Source organism: Melospiza georgiana, chromosome 14, assembly GCF_028018845.1.
Source record: "Melospiza georgiana isolate bMelGeo1 chromosome 14, bMelGeo1.pri, whole genome shotgun sequence".
NCBI classification, from domain to species: Eukaryota; Metazoa; Chordata; class Aves; order Passeriformes; family Passerellidae; genus Melospiza; species Melospiza georgiana.
The window spans coordinates 15,483,663-15,507,161 of record NC_080443.1 but is presented as its reverse complement, the minus strand read 5'-3'; the positions used below and the strand labels follow the sequence as shown (position 1 = coordinate 15,507,161).

General features: G+C 37.6%; 1 protein-coding gene across 1 annotated transcript in view; it reads right to left on the bottom strand.

Moving 5' to 3' along the window:
- WWOX (WW domain containing oxidoreductase) overlaps window positions 1–23,499 on the bottom strand; it is a 473,269-nt gene that overhangs the window by 355,469 nt on the left and 94,301 nt on the right. The window contains exons 7-8 of the mRNA XM_058034427.1: window positions 13,280–13,465; window positions 9,388–9,652 (exon numbers count right to left, since the gene is read on the bottom strand). Coding sequence (XP_057890410.1) covers window positions 9,388–9,652; window positions 13,280–13,465 — 451 coding nt within the window. The remainder of the gene's footprint in view (window positions 1–9,387; window positions 9,653–13,279; window positions 13,466–23,499) is intronic.

Genomic DNA, 23,499 nt, shown 5'->3' with positions numbered 1-23,499 from the left:
AATGGAAGAAGTCAACACATCATTTTTTCTCACAAAATCACCACTTTTGGTGTAAAAGCTAAGAGAGAGGCTCACTTTGTACATAGTAATTCATCAAATGCAAGCAATGTCATTCATTCAGCTCAGGTAACACCTTGTTCCTTGAACTGGTTAAATTACTTCTGTTTGCTCATGATATCTTGACCAACAAAAATACATTTATTTCCCAGAAAACCCTTATTTTAGTGTCGCTATGCTTGAAAAAATAACATTAAATTTTTACATTAATGCCATGATATTACAAGCAGAATGGTCACCACAGTGATCCATAAGAGGAAACGGGAAAGGACTTTTCAGATGCCCACCTTGCTGATATTTGGGACCTTTGCCTTGGTAACCTGTAATAAAAAAAGAGAATTCCTTTCCTCCAGAGGCAGGACACAGCTCTGCCATGGGAATCCTGACTGTCAATTGTACCATTCTGCAGATCATGCCACTGCTCCATAATTAATACTGTTAGATAACCACACTATTTGGGATGGGATGAGCTACTTGATGTGAGTAGACAATCAGATTCTAAATGACACTGTTACAAATTCATTATCATAAAAAATTGCCAAGATGCTTGCTTTACTTGAAGTGCTAAATTAGTTTTCTTGCAATGGTGATATTCATCATAATGCAAGTTTGACAATTCAGGACAACAATTTAATAGTAATGCTGTTCGGTGGAAACAAATTGTGTTTCCAATTTTTTCACAAAATGAAAAAACCCTAATTGTATTCATTAATAGATTACAGTGAGAGACACGGTAATTCTAAGAAAAATACCTACATTCAAGAGTGTTGAACTTAAGTGAAAAATTTAATCCTAGTATTGCCAAGTATTCTTATGCTCCAGCTTGTTAAATTCAAGTGTTCTTCAGGATTTTTTGCATAATAGTAGGTACAACATTCAATCAAAAATCAGTGCTAAGTGCCAGTTCAGCACAAGGATTTTCAAACCCATTCCTTTCACAGCAAGCCTGGTGCTCAACATGCGAGTAAATGCTTCAATATCCAGTTAGGAGTCTCACAGTTACTGTATGTGCACACCCAGCTACGAGAAAGTAAAGAAATGAGAAATGCTGTGACCAAACATTAAAAATGAGTTTACAGTACATTTCAACTCTTACACTGCTCAACTCCATTTTTTGGAAAAAATACCTCCATTTTCGGAAATATCAGCCCTTAATCTAGCAATGTTGGAAGAGATGGAAATCCACAGCACTGACAAGTCAATCTTGCATGTTTGGGACAAGTAGATCTTGTTTTCAAAACAAGCAATTCCCTCCACATATCACAAGATACTTTATTTTTATTTAAGATGCAACATCCAGCATGGCTATCTTTATCTTATTTCAAGGTGATGCTTTTGCAATTAATAAAATTCCTCAACTACCCTATATAGATTTTTTTTGCCATGCAATGAAGACTGTGCTATATCCATAGTGATACTTAATAACTGCAAAAACATGTTGTCACTAAAATAATGGATGGAATTTGACTATGTTGTTTATATTTACTGACATCCTCCTTGCTAAAATAGGATTGATGCTATTACTCTAACAACTTCCCAGAAACAGCAGAATAAAGAGGTTGGAAAGTCCAAATGACTCAAGTATTCCAAGTCTCAAAAGAAACTTTAAAAGCAAAATAAATTCAGAAATTCTCTGATTACAAATCCTTATACAGATTACTGCAAAACTGCTAAATCTTGTATCATTTGACATGCACTTTTACACTGAATTAAGCACAATGGATTGGTTCATTATTATTACCACCTTCCCTCTGAAGGGAATGAGTGCAAATCTGCTACTTGTTCACAAGAAAATCACACAAACTCAGGTCATCTAACACATACAGAACAAAGAACCATTCTAATATTCCAACTGTCAAATGGATTCGAGTCCTTTTTTTGCCAAATCTTTTTCCATTCTTAAATTTGATTCTTGAATCATACATATATATATATTTAAACAACTCTTAAAATCATTCATTCTACTTTCTTCCTTTTTTGATAAAACCATAGTGAGAAACTGCAGACTTGAAGAGAGTAGGTTAAGAAAATCAAGAGCACAGGCAGGGCAGCACATCATCTCCCATTGGTATTGGCAACAAAACTAACACAAAAGTAAGGAAAACATTTTGGTTTCATTAATTTTTCTGGAACATATATTACCTTTTCTTCTCTTTATTTAGAAACACACAAGCCCTCTCCTAGAAAGGAGGCACAGATACAATAAAATAACTAGGACTGCACTAGAAAGAAGTTGAGGATTTGTCCAGCATCTGACTCAATCCTTTCAATAATTCTCAGAGTAATTTACAATGGAAGGTATGGAGGTACAAAATGCCAGGGAATATCCAGTGGAAAAATTGAACAGGCTCCCTAAAAAGTCCCATCAAACAACAGACTTATTTCCCTCATCATGGAAATATGGCCAATGCTTCAAGCTGGGCAAGGAACACCCTCCAAGTTTGAGTCTTGGCTTTAGGAAGAAAAAACCGGAATTTACCACACTGATATCTGTAACACCAAAAAAAAAAAATAGAAACAAAAACCCAACACACAACACCAAAAACAACAAAACCATCCCAGTAAATTCCCCCAAATCTTCCTCAGAAGGAAAAAAAAAAGATATCTATATATATACGATAAACTTTAGAATAGAAACTGACAGGAATTAGAAACACTATTAGCATCACAGTGGGAAATCTCCCAAAAGCCTAGAAATATTCATATTTCTGTACATAGACGTATATTTTCAATAGCTTTCCTGGAAGGAAGTTTTTAGGAATGTTAATTCAGTTATGCAGTTATGTCCAGGGAATGCCAACATGATAAATGACATGTCACACAGTAAAAAACAAACAGATGAGTCTTTTTTTCAGGAAACAGACTCTTTTTGTGTTCACCTATTCAGCAATATGAACTATATTAAAGACTTAAGTATATTTTTCACCTCTATAGATTGGTAGATATATAGGTACATCCACACACGTATATATATACACACATGTAAAAATAGTAAGAATATTGAAAAAACATTATGTAGCACTCTGCATTTGATATACTTTATTATTTTTGGATCTTGCAAATATACTTTTTTAATGACTTTTCTCTAAAAGAAGGGACTTTCTAGCTCATATTACTTGGACGCTGGTGCTGTTTACTCTTCCATCTTTTTTGTAAAGTCAGAAGAGATTTCTCTGAGAACTTCAAATAAATAAGATATCCAGCTGCACAAACACTATACATTCTGTTAGATTACTTTGGCTTCCTAAGGAATATTTGACTTTCTGTGGATGTAAATGATTAAAGAGAATCCATCATGTGAAACTGATTGGTGAACTGTTTAAAGTGGTATGGCACCTCTTCAAAGATGATAGAGTGAGAAATGAAAAGACCATGGTACAATAAAGCATCTCAGATATCCAAGGGGTTCTAGGGAAATAAGGTAACTAAGCACTGCATCCCTCAATTAAGAAATAGCATTTTAATTATAGTTCCCTAACGTAGGATCTACGCTACATTCTTTTTTAAAAAATAATAAATTCATATTTCATCTATGCTACACATGGCCAACAAAAGCTTGGGGTTTCTGGAACATCTATCCATTCATAAATAGAAACTTGAAAAAAGAAATGTGAGGAAAGATAAACCATGTTCTAGAATCCACAAAATTTATTTTGCTCTGTGAGTTACAATCACAAAATGACACGGATTAACAACATTCAATAGTGTAATTTCATTACTTTTACCATTTACCATTTTAATTTTGGGCTCAGGATTTTAACTTTAAGGGTCAAAAAAACAAAAACTAGCCGTCATCCAAAAATATTTCTTCTGCTGAACTTCAGATGTGTAGACCATCATTACACCCAGCTTCTCTGGGCAATCTGTGCCAGGGTCTCCCCACCCTCACAGGGAAAGAAACCTGCCCTTCATCAGTTTGGAGCCATTCCCCTTTGTCCCGTCCCTCCATATCCTTGGAAAAAAGTCCCTTTCCAGCTCCCTTGGGGCTCCTTTAGGCACTGCAAGTACTAGGGACTCCTCCTCTCCAGGATGAACAGCCCCCCAAAAAGACTTTTTAGAGATTATTCTTCTATAAAAAGTGATTCAAAATTCAGTGCTAGTTAAAAAAAATCTCAAATATCCAGTGATAAAGTTTGAGTATCTTTCTAGAATGCAACAGTTCACTGGATCATCATACAATAACCACAGCACATTGATTTGCATTCATTACAAGTGGCATAAACATCAAGGACCAAATATTTCCCTGCCTTGCAGCCCACATACTTGACAAAGCATTCTGAAATTCTGCAAGGATCTGGCAGGGAGAGGAAGAAATTCCTTATTTCCTCCATGAAATTGCAAGACAAAACCAGAGTTGCTCCCCAAACAGTTTTGGGGCTGTTCTGGACACAGAAATTCCCTGGCCCCTGAGCACCATTGTGGTCACTGCAGTCCTGACCTGCTCACTTTGGCACAGGGAAAAGTTTCCATAGAGACTTTCCATCCCTGTGGTGTAGGTTACAGGGGACAAATTTAATTTGCCCTTATATTTCATGCTACATTTATTTTAGCAGCAAGTTAAAGTATGTATCGGTTAAATGTAAGTTTGATAATAAAATAGTTTATATTACATTTTATTGCTGGGTAGGACACACAAAATGATCAACAACTACTTTGGAGGCATCTCTTCACAATCCTGTTACAACAAATCAAAATGTTCTTCCACATAAGCCTTTTTACCCAATTCAGTCAATTTTAAATGGGAGTTCTGTGCAAGAAAGCACATGTTACCAGGGTTCAATAAAATAACTGTCCCTCCATGGTAGTGGAGGTAAGGTCTACAAACCTGCTAAAAAAGAGCTGTGGCTTAGCATTACTTTAACATTCACACTTCAGGCATTAATCCATAAACCAGGAGAACTGCCCATGCGATTTATTCACTCTCTACAAGTGCTAATATCCAGTAGGTGCCTATTTCCCTTTCACTCTCCCATCCTCTTTCACTTCCTGCCCAGAACTCAGTCTGAGAAAAGAAACTGTCATTCTGATCAAACCTGAAATATGATGTTCTTCCAAAAAGAGCTGCCTCTTGCTTTCCAGGAAACCCCAATGCATTTTCAGCAGTGTCTTAAGGAAGGAAAGAGAAGCCAAATTCTGTGCTGGAACAGGCTCATACCCACCCTGCCCAGGCTGCTCTGGGGCTGGACAGGCACAGCTGAGGGCAGAATTTGGCCTGAACTGTGAATTCAGAACTGGAAGCCAACGTCAACTCAACATAGCCCACACAGACCTTTGAACAGCAAAAAAATGTTTGCTTGGAGAGGGAATCCTATCCCCAGCTCTAAGGGTAATTCCAGCTTCTTCAGCAAAGGACAGGGGAGAAAGCAAAGAGGTGATGAGGCTGCAGAGCCTCTTTTGGGGTTTTATCAAAAGCAAACAGATGTGATCATTAGGTTGCAGTCACTCCTGTAGATGCAGATTGATTTCTTGCCAGAATAACATTTCTGAGTTGATGTTAGATGTGCATGAAAATCATGACATGGAATTTAAATTTAGACATGGAATTTAAATTTAGACACTTGCAACTTCTGGCAAAAGCAAAGCCAGTGAAGCCATTGTAGGCACTGGGGTTTGCTCCTGCCTGTGTGAACACTGCAGCACAGAGCTACTGCCTCAAACACCCCTGGGAAAATATCCCAGTGAACAGAATTCATTGGTTTAGACAAAAATTAGACATTCAGACAACTTTTTGGGCCTTAGAAATATTCTTTATAATTTTCAACAGCAATACATTAAATACAAAATCCAGTTCTGGAAAGTTACTGTCTTTGGGGGAGGAGGGAGAAATCACTTCAAGCATCAGTCTCTTACACAGTGAAAAATGAGGGGCAGAGATGTCTTACTACTTCTACTGCTTTTAAAGGTGACAAGTTGAGCTTTTATATATGTAATTTATATCTCAGCAACAGAACCAGTGTTTTACTCCCAACCATTAAAAGGGGGTAACACATCTGCTAGGACTCCAGCACAATAGCTGGCTTTGCACTGCAACAGGAAATGTAACCCAATAGTCTCAGAACTTCCCCAAGCCCCAGCCATTCCTTAATGCGAAAGGATTTGAAAATGCAGCTCACTGAAACATCTGTTAAGCTCTTGCTACTCTAACACATGATATTCTTTCTGCTCTGTTACCTGCCAACAAAAATATTTGGGTCTATGTAAGACTATCACAAGTGTGTGATAATGGCACTCTGCTTATAATTTTATGTGCCCTTGTACACTGAAAATCACCTGGGGGTGACACCAGATACCACACTAAGTGTAAGCTTGAAACTTACAATAAATATACTTAACTTTAGTCTTGTATGTAAATAATGAAGAATCAGATGGGTTCTGAATGACTAGCATTTATCTAAAACAAAAAAAAACCAACTCAAACTTTTCTCAAGTCAGTTTTTGAAGACAGAGGGAGAGAAGAGAGTAAAAGAGGTAGAAAGAAAAAACCCAAAACCCTAGAGCCTTAGATCAAACCAGCTAAATTTAAGCATGGCCTACACAGTTACTTTCAGAGCTTCCCTTCCAATTTGTTTTTCACAGTAGCCACTTGTTTCAACTGACATTTAATTATGATATAAACATCTCCAACTTATTGTGTAACTATTTAATGGTAAATAAAAAAGAGCCCTTTTGACATTAGTAGAGCTACTTCAATCACAAAATGGCAATTCATTTGCAACTATTTCTTCTACAAAACACTTCTTCTAAATTTCTATGTAGAAATCCTTGTGGATTTTATATTTGAATGGGAAAGAAGGGAATAGTCTTCAGTTTCCATTGCTCTACTTCCAACTACTGCCTGGATACCACAATAATACAAAAAGGGTTTAGAATCAGGTATTTGTAGCTGCAGTTTCTGTGTGTGTATATATATATATATATATATATATATATATATATATATATATATATATATAATATATATTAAATTATGTATATTTATATGTATTATATTTTTATCTATATTTTATATATTTTATATATATATATATATTAGACTCCAGGAGCCCAGTGGATCAGGACATAGCAAACAGTTTCAAAGTGGCTCCAGGAAGAATTGGCCTCTCCACACACCAAAATGCTGCAGCAGCTGAAGCTACAGCCTCAGAGACCAAAACAGGTCCAGGCATCTCTTTGTGGCTCCTTGTCTGGGCTGCCCAACCCCTCCTCTCTCCACACAACCTTGTCCCCAGTCTCAGCTCCAGGGATGGGCCCAGCCCAGCTGGAGCTGCTCTAAATGCTGCTGCATCATGCTGCATTGTGCAATGCAGACATCCTTGGAAAGCTCAGGGACGAGCAGCTCACAGCTTGGGACTGCAGCTGTAAAGCTTTGAGATCACTCCCAACGTTCTGACCAAAACACTCATCTGAACTCCAAGTGAGCTGCCACAGAAACACGGAAAGGAAACCCAGGAAAAGGTTCCCCACAAAGTCCAGGTTGATAACAGCACAATCCCTAAAAAAGAAGCAGCAGCAGCAAATTATTTGCTCCCTACAAGACTTAAAATAGAAACTCTTCCACTGATGATGATGAGAATTTCAGCTCAGCTTGTTTGCATACCCAGGAAGGGGCACTTTTCTAGTTTTACTGGCTGTTGAAATATTGGTAGAGTTCAGGGGAATGTAATTCACATCAGAATATGAGTTGTAAAACTGATGCTTACCCTCAGCCCCTATCCATCATGACATTCAAATAACCTCAGTGAAATACAAACATGAAGGACTTAACAGGAGTGATTTGGGCTGGACCAGAGTGCACTGTTATTCAGTGCTGATATCTTTGTCCTATATTTTGTATTCTCTTATATGTAATACCCATTAATAGACACTTAAAAGTTTATCAATTCTTTCAAAGAATTCAAATTAACATCAGTGTTTTATTATGTTCCTTAGAGGATAAGATTCCCTGAGCAACAAACACAAAAGTTTCCCTTTGTAAAAATATGTCAGAGTAAATAAAACTAACAATTCATAAACATCCACAGACTGGATCCTTTTCACAGGATTTTGATAACATTCACTCACACATTCTCAGGACAACTTAAGAATTTGTTTTACAAACAATCCCTAACACAGCAGAGACATGGTTATATAGGTCCTGGTCAAAAAAACCATGCTGTTGAAAGATATTATTATTCGTCTCAAGGTGCCAGAGCACTCACATATCAATCTTGTGGACACAAATAGGCTTTGCATATGTACAGGCTGCAAAATGCAGCCAGAGGTTGGAGGTGTGAGGGCTCTCCTGACTGACACCTGGTCAGCACTGGAGCATTTATATTTTTGCTCCACAGGTCATACAGAAGACCCAATATTTTTCTTTTATGGACACGAAATCAGATTTTTAAACACCTCTGTTTACCACACACGTCATCCCACTATAAATTAAGATTCTGGAGGGGTATGGATCTTTTCATTTCCCTGATTCATAGAAGCAAACATTCAAGGGAGACTCCTTCTCCCTGCTCCTCTTTTTGGGAACACCCTTCTTGGTCAGTGAAAAAGTAATGAAAAAACATCTGAAAAGTTAAAGGAAGCCAGTTCTCAATGAAGTAAATGCCATTCTCTGCCTAAAAAATACTTTGGACTCCTTATAAATAACTGGCTCAGAGGTTCAAAGGATCAGAGTAACCCCTCCAAGTGCTGGAGGTGCTGCAAATTCTTACATAATAAAGACTCATAACCTTGGCGATGGAAGAACTGCAAAGCCTTTCATTATGTCATGGTTCCAGTCCAAAATCCAATGGAGACAAATGGAAAACACCCATTGTCTTCAGCACTTTGTAAGAATCAAGAAAATTGTTGGGTTGTTGCTTTTTTTTAAATATGAATGAAGGTGCTTTTACCACTGAAAGCACTTTCCCTCAGTCATTAATAATGTCTGGAGTATCTTCTCTAACTAGGGCATCTGTTTACATAAAAAACGCAGTCAACATATTCCACTTTAAAACCAAAGCCATTTTTTTGATGTTTTACATATCCTGAGCACAGAAATAGCTCTAAATATCCCACACCTAAGACATAAGATCTACTTAATCACAGTGAAAATCATATATGCAAACATATATGCACTCCATCTTAGAAGGTTCCTTAACAGAAGACTGACAAAGCAAATATTGAGTGGTTGAAGAATCCTCTTCTAGAGCACTGTCTTGGCATGATTTTTGCCATTAAAACCAGGATCATGGTTATAAAAGGCAAGAGGTAGATACAAACAACTGGATTTTCACAACTCTTCTGCCCCAATTTTAAAAAAAATGAAGATGCACAAAATATTTTAAGGCGCTCACTTACCATGGACTTGGTGAAAGGTCGAGCCAGGGTGAAGAGCAGAGTGTAGAGCCACCAGCTGCGGTGAATGGAGGAATACATCATATTTCCAGGGTGCACTGAGTTGGAGGTGACCCCGTGGGGAGACAGGCGCCGGTTCAGCTCGTTGGAGAACAGGATATTGCAGAGCTTGGAGCGGTTGTAGGCCAACATCGCCCAATATTCCTTCTTGGATGGAGAAAGCAAGCTGAAATCCAGCTTTCCAGAGGAGTCTTTAATTTCTGTAAATCTGAGAAACAGTAAATATGCCTTAGATACCCCAGAGTTAATTTCACTCTCATTAAGAACAATATAAAATGTAGACAAGAGAGTAGATCCTGGCCAGAATCAACATAAAACAGCAGCTTATTTAGCAGCTGAAAGCATCCACTGGAAATTGCCTGAGACCCAAGGAACAGTCCCATATAACATGGCAGAAAAATTATTGGATCATTATAAACAGCAAACAATAAACAAAAACAACTCGGAAAACACTTTGATGGTTTAAAGACATTGTATGTAACTTACAGATCACTTTATTTTAAATTTAAAAAAACCCACCAAAACAGATTTTGCCATATATCCATAAAAACATGATCAGCTCGGAGGAAATAATGTAGGATAAAATAACTCTGCACTAAAAGCAGAGCAACCCAGCATCTTTTCTTTTCCCCTTCTTCCCATCCCCTGATCATTTCATCCAGTGCTCACACACTTGCATTTAAGTGTTCAAGTAACTATGGATGAGTCTCACTGCCTCTTAAGCTCTCTTTTAGATTAAAAATTGATGAATATAAAGGGGTTATAACCTTGGTAACGTGCCATCAATAGTCTTATATGTTTAAAAGATAAATGTAAACAAAGCCAAAATGAGCTCTGGCAGAGCATAATGTTTTTAAGTATACCCATGGCATGGCTGAACACAAATCAAAGTAACTAGTTGACGTTTTTTAATTGGGTCTGACAGAGTCATTAAACACCAGCTGTTTGTTATTAAAAAAAAAGGAAAGAAACAAAGTAGTGAATGTTCTAAAGACATTTAGATGAAGAAAAGGAAATTTCCATAAAGAATTTCTCCTCCCAGTTCTTATAATTTCATTTATTAATTTAGTGGTATATCTTAATATTAGAAAATAATACTACATTTAGTTACAGATCTGTGTTTCATTCAGAAGAGCTACTAAAAATAAAAAGGATTTAGCAAGCTCTTTTTAATACTCAGTTTTCAGAATCAGCTGGGGAGAACAGGGATAAACATAATTATAGTACACACCAGAAAAATGTTTTAAAATATCTTTACTAATTTTGCATCTCATGCCCAGAAATGAAGAGATCAGCTGGAATTTCTAGATTCATTCTGTGAGCAGAATTATAATATGCTCAGAGAAAAGCAATACAGTATTTGAACTCAAGAGGAATCCAGGATGTTCTGTGTCTTTCACAATTAGCCCTTCAATTTCAACAACAAAATTTCTCTTTCATAATTTTCAGTTGGATAAAATACATTTCTGAAATTAAGAGGACTATTCTGGGAGGAATTTCCTATATTTGTCCAATAAGTAACCACTTATGACACCAAAAATAATCCATAAATACAACTCTGTGTGTTACTGTATAAAGGAAACACGGTGGCATATTTTGAGTCCAGTCCTGCAAATGTGCTTATGTGAGCCAATCTCAGTGAATTCAGGGGAATAAGGGCTGTACAATCAAATTAACAACACAGAAATAAAGACAGAAGGAAAGTCAACCTACTTATTATTCTGATTTTAATATGATGTGCCTAAAGTACCCAAAAGCTTAATTTAAACAGAATTCATTTGTGCTAAATCCAGAGAAGTAACTAGAAATGAACAAAGAACCAAAGAGGCAAATAAATATTTTGCCTTGGAGCAGTTCAGGATAGCATTTTCTGCAAACCTGGGACTTAATTTTTTCCCTAACAGGGGGTCTTGACTCCAGCAAAAAGATCCAGTCAAGGTTTATGGAAGTAATTAGATACCAACACTTCTGTTTTACGACATGGTTTAAGGCTCAGAGTTCTCAAGTAGGTCAGAAAGAACGACCACCTAATAATGCCTAACTAACTCCTTACATAAACTTCTTCCCATTAAGCAGACTGGGGGTGGGGAAAGCACAGTTATTTACAATGATCAGTCCAAGTGATAAGATAAGCTGCAAGACATTACTTGGACTCCTTAGAAAAAGGGAAATTTACTAGTTGTGTTAATTGTTTTATTCAAACACAGACTGTTACTTATTTCCTTATGGGCTTCTGTCAACCTTGGCTGATCTCTCTGACTTAGCAAGGAGCACTTTCAAAATGTTTTCAAAATCACAGATAAAGATGTCCAGAGATGAGAGCCCTGGTTACACACAGTACTTAATGCTGTAAAAAACAAAGATGTCATTTAAAATACTACCAGAGATACAAACTTACAAGGGGGAAGAAGCAGCTGACAATTCAACATAATCTCCCATTAAATAACAGCTCATTTATACATATCCCATTGTGCCCTCCACATCTGGCAAGTGATTGGAGTTGGCAGATTTATTTCTAGTGCTATCTCTCCTGCCCTGCAGTAGCTGCCCTCACTCCTAACAGGACTCTGCTACTTGCTTGCACAAACCTGGTGTGATTTGCAAAGATAAGGATGTCCAGATTTTGTTACCACCTAATTACTAGACATTTCATGTCTTTTAACAGTGGGGAGGATTATTACTGGCATTTTCTATTGCTTCCTTTCATTTCAGCCATCATAAATTTAAAATGGTAAAAGTAAATCTATCTGCAGTGTGTCATTTATACCATAAGCCCCTGTGTTTGGAAGTGATAAAGGTTTCAGCCCGACCCTTGGCTGGTCTCTCTCTACCAGGTCCCTGGGGTTACATTTTATGGAAACATGATTAAAAAAAATAAGCTTCATTCTGGGTCACTAAAACATTTCAGAAATATGAAGACAGGAGGAAAAAAAAAAAAAAAAGGCACTCTCACATTCTTCCTTTTAGTTTGCTAGAGCTGCTACACACGACCAAAAGTGAAATAGAAATCAACAGTAATGTTTAAAGCTTGATGTTATAGGCTTAATCCTGCAGTCCTTGAACTAAATCAGCAAGGAGTAAGTGGTTTGTGCCCACTAAAATTCAGAACTGGGGCATTCATTTTCCACAAGGAACTTTATTTAAATCAAAACCATCTTTTCAGTTATTAACACAAAAACACGAGCGCATCTGAAACAAGGCAAATCCCATCAACATCTTTTTTAGCAACTGTACTTTTCCTGGCAATAGAAAAGATGAGCATCTAACATTTTAATTAAAAAATTTACCAAAAGAGGCATAGCCAGATTTGTAATATGTATTAACTGCATTACTTCCCATTTTACAATTATACAGCTAATGTCTACATTGAATTCCCTAATTTCTCATTATAAAACAACTGGATTTCATCTAGCTGTTTTTAATTGCATTGTTTCTCCTGCTAAAATATCTGCACATTCTTCTTGCTAAGATGTTGAAGTTGTTGAATGACAAATCAATATAGGTCATGCCATTCAGATTTAATCAATTATTATTCCATCTCCTCACAAAATCAATGAGCGGTCTGAAACGCAGCGAAAATCTGCATTCACACAAAGAATGATCAAAAAATAATCTACATACTGTTAGAAAACTAGAACATGCTTCATCCAGCAACAGAGCCAAATCCAGAAACATCCACAGGCATTAGTAATGCTTCTGTTTTTAAAAAGATTATTCAAAGGCAAATGCTTGAGAGCAAGGACCTTCATTTTCAGAAACTCCTGTGGTTCTGCCCCAACTGTTTCACGTTTTAAGGATTAAAGATTCCAGCAAAACCAAATTCACATTCACCAACCTGTGGGACTCGGAGGACACCACCACAACCCTGGCAGGAGATGACTGGCGCAGAACATCTTCCAGAAGCCGGACAAGGTAGAAATGTCCCAGGTGGTTCACCTGGAAGGTGGACTCCAGGCCATCCTCTGTCAGGGACCAGGGAGCACCAAACACGGCAGCGTTGCAGATCAGCATGTGCAGGGGCCTGGAAAAATCAGAAGAGGACAAAGAAATCTCAGTTAAATAAGTGTAATTATTTACACCTGTGTGAATGGGGTGCAGGTGTGAGGGATTGGGCCGGCTGGTTTCTGTGGGAAGGAGCCGATTCCAGGTGGTTCCAGCAGCCCCGCCCAGGGTCCAGCTGAGCCCCACAGTGACACACCCTCGGAGAAAAGGTAGAGAATAAAAGGCAAAATGCCACACAGCACTATCACTGCTTTCCCAACTGGGAAATTGTCTCCATCTGGAGCATTCAGAAAAGAAACTTTTCCTGGGGGATAAGCAACTCCTACAACTTTCTTGAATGGGGTACATGACACCTGCACAATTGGTAGGGGACAAGTGATTAAGAAATAAAGACACAATGCAAAAGGGCACATGTACACATTTTATCCTTCTGCAGCTGATGAGGTATGCCATTAAAAAATGCAAGACTGAGATGGAAAAATAAAACATTCTCCAGAAGCTGTATTCTTTGGTGGAAAATCTGCACACAATATGTATGATATCCTTGAAACAGAATCCTTCCTCACTGGAATCACCTAACCGAGTTTAAATAGAAATGCCATGATAAAGGAACTTGAAATGAAAAGGTGAGATTCTACCAAACTAAGCTAGAAAAGAACCTAGGCTGGCACATACCTCTCTCATTCACAAAACAGGTCCAGAAAACTTCAAATTCCTTGAGGTCTCCAGTGTAATCTCAGGATACTGCACCTTGCAGCCTTCCCCACCTCCACAGCAAGATCAAGGACAAACGCCCTTTCTGTTCTTTCTTGTCTTTTTCCAAACCCTTATGAAACACAGCAAAGTCTCTGGTCCTCAGACCTCAGATGGATCTGCATTTGCTAGATTGCATCATCTCTGAGCAAACCTTGGCACTGACAGCATGTTCTTGTCCTTGAGTCAGAGCCTGATGCAGCAGAGCTCAGCAAGCTCTACCTGAGCTGAGAGCCTCAGGTTGGAGAGCCTGCAGCTGCCATCCCTCACCCTGGTATATTTAATTTGGAAAAGTCACACAAAATAATGACAGCCAAAAATGCCTGCACTAACACTTGGGATGTCCTAAGACCAGAATATTAAGATCTGTCACATTTATTTAGCCTATTCCATCCTATTATGTCTTTACTGCAATCCCATGAGACAGAATCAACACGCAACATAAACTCTAATTCTGAAGGTAATAAATGAAGCACAGTTAGGAAAAATAACTGCTTGCCCTCTGTCCTTCTCAAGTGCCTCCTCACAGCCCTACACACACAGGCACAGAGTCAGAACCTTTCCCCACATGATTGAAGGACATGCAGAAGGAATTCTGGAAAATAATGTGAAACATGAAGCCCCAGGTTGTCAAACAAACCTAAGTAATTATATTCCTTCAGGCATGTTTGAAAGCATCAGATTTTGATAGCTCAGTTCTAAAAAAAAAAAAACATTTCAGGGGGAATCAAACACACCTTAGCTGAATACTGAAAGAAATGCAGAAGAATGGAGAGTAGGCTGTATTTTCTTATTAAAATAAATTTCATCTTCCAGCCAGTTGGGATGTTACCAGTGTAGTGTGCTTCAATGAGAAGTTAACAATCTATTATCTGTTCCTTTGCCAGCTTGGAGAATTTTAACCAAAAGCTCCAGAAGCAGAGAGTGAAACATCTGTGCACTCTGAGAGCTCAATGTCTGAAGTGGTGGATTCCTGATTTGCCTTTTTGCAGTGACTCCCATACACAGAATATCTGTGCACACATACTGCACCCACAAGAGAAACTGAAGATAAACAGGGACTGTCCTTACAAAGATAAAGTTTCTGTTTCTGTTCAAATCAAATGGCAAAAAAAAAGGCAGCTCTTTGATCTTTGCAGCCTCACTCAACATACACAAGCAGGATATTCACTGAGTTGTGCGGGATCATGTTCTAAAGAAGGTAACAGATCTTTTGAGGCACTTTTTATCAAAATTATTTAAACCAGAGTTCATTTTGCCCCTTTTGAGATGCATCTGCCAAGAGGAAAACAAAGCTGCTTGAAGCTTGAGAGGGCATGGAACTTTGGGTGATTCATCACCTCTTATGAGACTTTATGAAAAGCTCCAGCAAGAATTAATTTACAGATCTGTACATCTGCTAGGAAAAAAGGAACAAGTTTCTCCAACACAGATGCAATTTTTGGTGTAAGAGCCTCCTCTATGAGAACTGCAGCACATTAATGCACCAACAATACCAAAAATACCATCACCATTCCTTAAAAAAAAAATAACACTTTTAAAAAGATCATCCTGCTATTTGATGATTTTAATGTGTACTAGGAAGTAACAAATCACAGACAGAAAAGATTCACATATTCTACTTATCCAAACTGTAAATCCTTCATTATTAGTAATCACACAATAACTACCAGAAGGGAAATTCACACACTATTCCTAAATCTGTCAGCTCAATTAATTAAAAAGAATATTCTAGAACTATAAAATGATAAAATGTAGTCGTTTTTTAATTTTAGGTAATTTAATTGGATCTTATAACAGAAATAAAATTATGCTTCAGTCCATTTATGAGATTTCAAAGTCCATTTCTCTTTTTTTCAAGTAAAAGTAATTCTAATTTAAGAGACTGTAAAATTAACATTATTTACAATATTTTACTATAAAAAAATCTGTGAAGTAGGAAAATAAATATAAGAACATATTAAACAGTTATCATAGTGAAAATTTTGTATCCGATTCCCTTTTAGAATTCCTTTATTTTTAATTAGCAGTACTGGTTTTAAATGGTAAATAAAAAAGGATTTTTTTCCTAGATAACTCTACAGAAAAGAAACCTAAAGGTTTGCATGAATAGCCACTGATGCTGTGCTTCATTTCAGCTCAGAAAAAAGGCACCTCTCAGATTTGGATCCACGTCCATTAAGCTATCGGTGTCTCTAGTCAGACTGCTAACAAAGGTCCAATTACTGAAAATTGTCATCTGAGTTTTTGTGACCCGGCCATTTGCACACCAGGAAATGAATGAGATTACCTGGGTAACAGCCACTGTGCAGTTATGAATTTCAGCCACAGATGACAGATTCTAATCTCAGTGGTGCACAGCTCTGTGTCACTGAACGTATCATTATGCAGGGACAAAATTTTTAAGATACGTGACAATTCACAACCACACATCTGGCACTGCAGCTTTGCTTTATGACAGGAGTATTTTCAAGTGATAGCAGAACTATGACCTTGATTTCACAAGTTCATTAAAAACATTGCTGCAATCTGCATGAGGCTTCCTCCTGAGCCCAAGGAAAAAAAAAAAAATCTCCCCTCAGTTTAAAATAGTTTGTAATTCTACATAAAAGGCACAGCAAAGGCCAACAAAGGATGTCAGCAGCAAAGGAAATTTTCCATAGTGTTTACTCCTGGTATTGACACGACCAAGTGCTCCCTCTAACCATGGCACCCATGAGGTATTTTTGGAAACATTACAGCTACAACCCTGCAGAACGTTATGAAAATTTGTCTGTGTCTCCTTAAAATGTCTTCAGGCAGTGACTTACACCCCACCAAGAGAGCTAATGTGGGATACCAGTGCCATTTAGGTGGGCACTAGGACCTGAACATGATCTGCTCCGTTATTTAGTGGAATAGTATATACTACTTTAAGTAAATACTACTTAAAGTAGCATATACTACTTTTATTTCAGGTAGTCACTGCTTCTTGAGCCTCAGGAACACACTGCTCCAACTGCAGGGCACCCAGCAATCCCAGAAAACCCTCACCATGCTGGTAAGTGTATCTACAGCTTAGCGAAAGTTTAAAAGCATGTAGAATCAGCCAGGACAATCTTAAATGTGAATACCTGAGCTGAAATGCAGCTAATATTCTGTGCACTTCACAAAGCCTGTGATACTTCACTAACCTTTGCACCGGGGAAGTCATTCACATCTCACATGCTGTGCACAATTCACCATTAGAAGCAACTAAGCAATCCAGCTCCTCTGCACTATTTGAAAATACAGTAAGTGAATACATTAGAGAGATACAGAAATTAAATTGTTGCTATAAATCAGTTGGTTATGAAATTTAATAATCAATTTGTTAGCACCTGATGTAAAGCTGTGATCTGTCAGCAGCCTCCCAAGCTGGCTGTGTGCAGCAGTGGATATTTCCAAGGGAATTAATTACTGATGATTTGCAAAGGTAAGAATAATATTTTTCAACAAATGTAGCCTGTGCACTAGGAGGTTAAACAAACACCACCAAAATGTCAACAGAGTTCTTGGCTTTGGTGTTCTCCCATTTCAAACGCAATGAAATAGTTAACCAGAGAGTATGCACAGGGAATACTTTCAAATCTTCCCATGAAGCAGAATGTCACACCATCTGGGGCACTTCTCAAGTGATTTGAAAAGTTCACACTGTTTGGAATTACAGAGAAATTCAACAGAAAAGGCCTCACCATATCCCCAAAGTCCCATAAGCAACTGTAGGCCTCTGTCACGGCCAGTAAAGAAGGCAGAGCTGTGACTTCTCTTCCACAAAGAAGCAAAGTCACAGCCCACCAAACTTTTCCACCCCATAACCCTGAACACCCAGGCTGCTTTCTCTGAAAGTGAGAAAGTTGTGCTTCTTTCCATGAGGGAGTGCCTAGATACACAAAGGGAATATCCACCAGGCAAGGGAGGCTTATGGCTCTCCAGAAAATGGGTAAATTAAACAACCATCTCCAGAAATCCCCCTCAGTTTACAAACAGTACTGACAGGAAACCAAGCAACAAGAAAATCACTAAGTCAGGGTTCAGACAGCAGCAGGAAAGCTCAGAACCCTGTATAATCTAATACTGACACAAAAATATTTAAATGTTTACTGGTTCAATGTAAAAGGAAAACAAAAAGCACTGCTTAACTCAATAACTTTAAGAAACAAAATGCTTAATGCCTAACTTCCCTTTTTTATATAAAACTATTGGCTAAAAAGTCAGCAAAAATGCCCTTATTGCCAACTGGCAGCTGACAGAAATGTGGATCCTTGTCAGACAGGCTTCATTTTAAGGCAAGCCTCTAACACAGGACTCAGAGCCCTGATGGATGATCTCCTGTTAGAAGCAAGGAAAATTCTCTGCAATTCATCCTACTGGATTTCTTTCCAGGATTTGACACTGTTGATCAGCAAATAGTTTTGCCCCACTTCTAAGAGATTAATGGGAGTGGACTGAGGCAGTTCTGATTCTTCCTTCATAACACATCCATGGGAATTGCTTCGAGCAGCTGCTGCTGCGCCTTCCTAATACATCATCTGCGTTCTGCATAGAGGTCAAGCATCCCTCAATCATTACTCATTGCCTCTCTAGAAGCTTCAGTGTACAATTTCATAAATGTTTGGAGAAGGAACAGAGGTCTCAACTGATTTGGAGCTAAACAGAAAACATCCATTAGTCATGGTTTTCCCTTTATTATTTTTTCTTACATACATGGTGAAGGGACAACTACCAAAATAACCCCACATCATCCTGCACCTTCAGAAATTAATAAGAGACAACAGCAATGAAAATATCCAGAATCTGGTAATTTTCATTCAGCAGCCCACCTAAGGACACTTGCTGCTTCAAAGTGCATCTTGTTCAAACTCTGTCAGAAAATCATTATTTACACACATTCACATGTAGTCACAAAAAAAGCATAAGCCAGACCTAAAGAAATATTCATTTTTGTAATAACCACAGAATGATTTTTTTGTTTCTGCATGTACTTCTAAATACAAAAATTTAGTTTGCACACAATAAGGACTTGTTAGAAAAAGAAAGCTACAACCCACCAAAAAAAAGAAAAAAAGCCAATTACTACATTTATTATATATTTATAACATTTTCACTTGAAAACAGCTAAATCCTTGGAAAATGTTTTTTAGGACCATGGTTGATCATTTAAAGAATAAAACTCCTCATTTTGAGCATTTCACTTGCCAATGACTCTTCCCTGTTTTGCCCAGAGATTATAGAGCTGCAGCAGAATTCACACACAGCCCTACAGCAGCTGTGTGCTGCCTTTCAGACCTGAAAGATTCCATGCTGTGATGGAAATTAATGCACTTTGACATCCTCTGGGATTTTGGGTAACAGCTAATAAAGAAATACAACCTTTTCAGTCTATTACACAAATTTTTGGATTCTAAGATCCATGGCCAGTCTCAGGCCTGCAGTGAGCCTTCCCTACCCAAGCAGCAGAAGACTCTGCCTTCTGTGTTTTATTTATCTCCCCTAGAAAGCATTTAACTAAATAGACTAAATATATTTTAATGCATATGTAATTAAATACTCTGGCCTGATAATTCAGAATTTTTAGAAGGCAACATCAATTAAACACACAGAGCTTCTCAAAACTCATTAATCCATAATGCTCAAAGATCCTTGCTATATTTGTGACAGAATATGTTTTAATCAGTTATTAATCATATTAATCATACATATTCTTCCTATTTAGATGCTCAAAACAGCTTTCACAGCTGGTGCATCTTGTGTAAATTTTTTAGGAAAACAGAGCCCCAAGCCATCTTAGACTCATGCTGGATTTAGGCACAGACATGGCTGAAAATGGCAACAGAACAACCAGGGAGCAGAAAGCCCCTGGAGGGTTTTCAAGGTTTCTTCATTAGGGCAGAATAAAGTGAGTGCAAAGTGTCCAAAGACAAGTGGCAGGTTTGGAAATTTTGGACAGCACAGTTGTAGTTATAAAGCTATGTAACAAACACCAAAAAAAAATCTTTTTGTTAGTAATGTGTAAAAAGCACTTCATCATTTTTTGTAGAGGCAACTGTGTGTAAAGTTATGGTGAAGTAATATAGACTTTACTTAAAACAAAAAAAAAATTAAATATTCTGGGGGAAAAGGTATTTCCACAACAGAGCAGATGAAAGGAAAGGTGATCTGATGAAAACATCAGGATCTCGGCCTCCAGGAAAAGGAGGAAGGACAAAAGATTCTGAGATTTTTGATTTTTCATTTATAAAGTACTGGAAATAAGTTTTGGATCCACGTGGCTTGACACACGCTACCACAAAGGAGTAATTGTGTACAAGAGCTTAAAATCAGAAGAAAGAAGAAAAGGAAAAACTATGCAGAAAACCAATCCCTAGGCTTTAATAAGGCACAGCATCACCACAAAGAGAAAAAAATAGTTTTACTCTAATATTATTATGTATGTTTCAAATGTAGTCAGCCTTTGATCTTATTTAAATTTAAGATATGTGCTGTCTGCAACAGTAACTTCTGAACCATGCATGTTTCTTAATTCAATGTGTGTATTTTTTGATATCTCAAAATGCTCAATGTTGTCCAGAAGTTTGTGCCTTGGTGGCACTGCCAGGATGCCAACCATACTCTAAACTGAGAAAACAAATGTAAAATCTCAACTGTCACTAATTTAATTCACAGAAAGTAATTCTATTAATGGCAAAGAGTAACAGAATTGTACAGTGATATAAAATATGTTCAGCTTTGGAAAGACAATAAGCAGTGGCAACAATCATCTTTGACAGAGATACATTGACTACATAACCATTAAACATATTGGCATAGTGGCATCACTGATAATTCATCTGAATCATATATTCATTTTTTTTCCAGACCTTTTAAGTTATATTTGTAACAACTTGCTAAGCAGATCCCATTTTTACATATGTATTCTCAGGTATGCATAGAATTTAACACACAGTATCTATGATTTAATTGTCATTCAACTGGAATTAAAAAAACATACCTGCAATATGTCAGTTATAATAAGGAAATACAGAAAAATCATATTCTGGATTGACTTTTCATCAGGCTCCAAAATCTTAATTGCACCTGCAAGGTTTCAGCACACTTGTGCCTGCAGCATGAAAAATGAATGCAGTTACAGAGTCTGGGCCCTCAGCTGAGGAAGGCAGCTGAAAACCTGGCCCACTCCATTTTGGGTCTGCTTAGGAAAATCAGAAGAGACTAAACTTCCAAATAGAGAGCCATAATTCATAACTGCTGTCTTTTCCATATTTCCACACACATCATTAGTGAATAATCTGTTAGCAGATGCCAATTCTTACCACAAAAAAGGAAAAAAATCTTGCTTTAAAGTATAGGAAAGTAACTGCAGTGAAGATCTACATCTGGAAGTCCTGCATAATTTTGAATTTCTCCTAACAATTCAGAAAATTCTAAGCAGTAGCTATTGGCAAACATTGTTTCATGTCTTTGGAGTAATTCAAGATTTTTCAGGATAACTTCAGCTTTTTTTCTCTCAAACATTGAGAACATTAAATTAAAGCCTTACTGTTTGGCAGAAGATAACTTTAATTCAAACCAAGTGGCACCATGCACCACTGAAAAGTACAAATGCACATAAAATTTCATCTATAACTTTCCTGCTCACTCCTGCCTGCTGTTTTGATCATGGAAGTGTTTTTATGGCGAGGTCCAGGCAAATGCCAGGACACCATGGCTGTGGATATTGGCAACAGGTTCCTATCCTGGGAGTTTTAGAACTGAAACATCAGTGCTGCTGCCCAGTTAAAGTATGCAGGTTTCAGCCAAGTATGGGATGACCAAATTAGAAATAAAAATCAAAGTGCCACATCCACACAAACACCAATTCCACAGACCCTGAGCCACCCAACACTGACCCTGACTGAATTCCAGAGCTGTGTTCTATACAATCACAGAAGGGCTGTCATTTTATCTGTAAGGGGGATTGATACCAACCATGATTCCTCACATCATGCCCACTCAATGAATAGCAGATTCAATTCTGTGTTTCCTAGTTCCAAAACACGAATATGAAAGATTGGTTGGTCTGCCTCTGCCAGCTGCACAGAAATCAGCTCATGCCAAATCCATCTTAGCCCAGGACATTATTATAAACAGATCATTTGTTTGACTTTCCATAACAGAGGCATTCAATGAACTGCCTGAGCTGGAAGCCAGCAGAGGGGAAAGATTTGATACATATAAAAGAAGCAACTTGAACAACTCCAGCCATTTAGGGGCACTGAGATCTCTTGTCCCATTCTCACCCTAACGTCAGCCCTGTCTTCACAATGAAGGAAGATGGAGTTCATTCCCTCCTGGTGGAAATATCCAGTGGAATGTCCCTGCAGAAAACAAGCCAGAAATACTAAATACTAAAAGACAGCTGGCTTTCTCCAAAAATTTCTTCTGTTAGAAATCCTTGAGGACTATTTTTTATTGGACATCCATTTTATGTGTTAGTCTGTGGTGTTCAGGTTGTGCTACAATGATAGATTAAATATTAAGCAGCTATATTGTTTTATTCTGTTTTCCCACTAAGTTTACTTTGGGAGATCCAACTAATTTAGGTTTTTACCTTATTTTTCCCACTGAATCCTTCTAACTGTGAGACCAGAAAAAAATGGAGGGCATTGTCCTGCTCCTAGAGAAAGTTTGAGTGCTGCAATCACAGAACTGCAGGATCTAAAATAATCAGCAAAACCCTTCTGCATGGATAAAAAAGTCTCAGAAAGAGAAACAGCTGTATCAACTTAAGAGTATAGATAATGCAAACAAAAAAAACCCCTCTTTTTTTCTGAGAGGAGGAAGGATTTCCAAGAATATATTTATAGGAATATGGCATAATTTACCAGTGTTTATATATTCAGAGCTCAGATTTTATCTGTGGACAAGTCTGCAACACCTAACAAATCCATGTAGGAATAAAAGATTTCTACCAAATCTCAGAAGTATGATAATTTATAGATGAATCATCTGACTTTTACTTTCAAACAGGGAAGGCTTCTTAGCCTTAGCCTTTAAAGTACTATTCCAATTCATATTAAATATTTCTTTTCAGAGTGACTATTTCCTCCTGTTTATTATTTATGCTTTTCTCAAGGCTCCCTCTGTTGCATCATTTGTTTTCTGTATGCAACCAGCCCTGTTAAATTCCTGCTGAGCAGAGGATGACATTTCTTCATTCTTCACATGGTTTCCACAATCTCTCAGAATGTGCTCCCAAGCACATTCAAGAAGGCTTTTTTTTTTTCTCTACAACTTATTTGA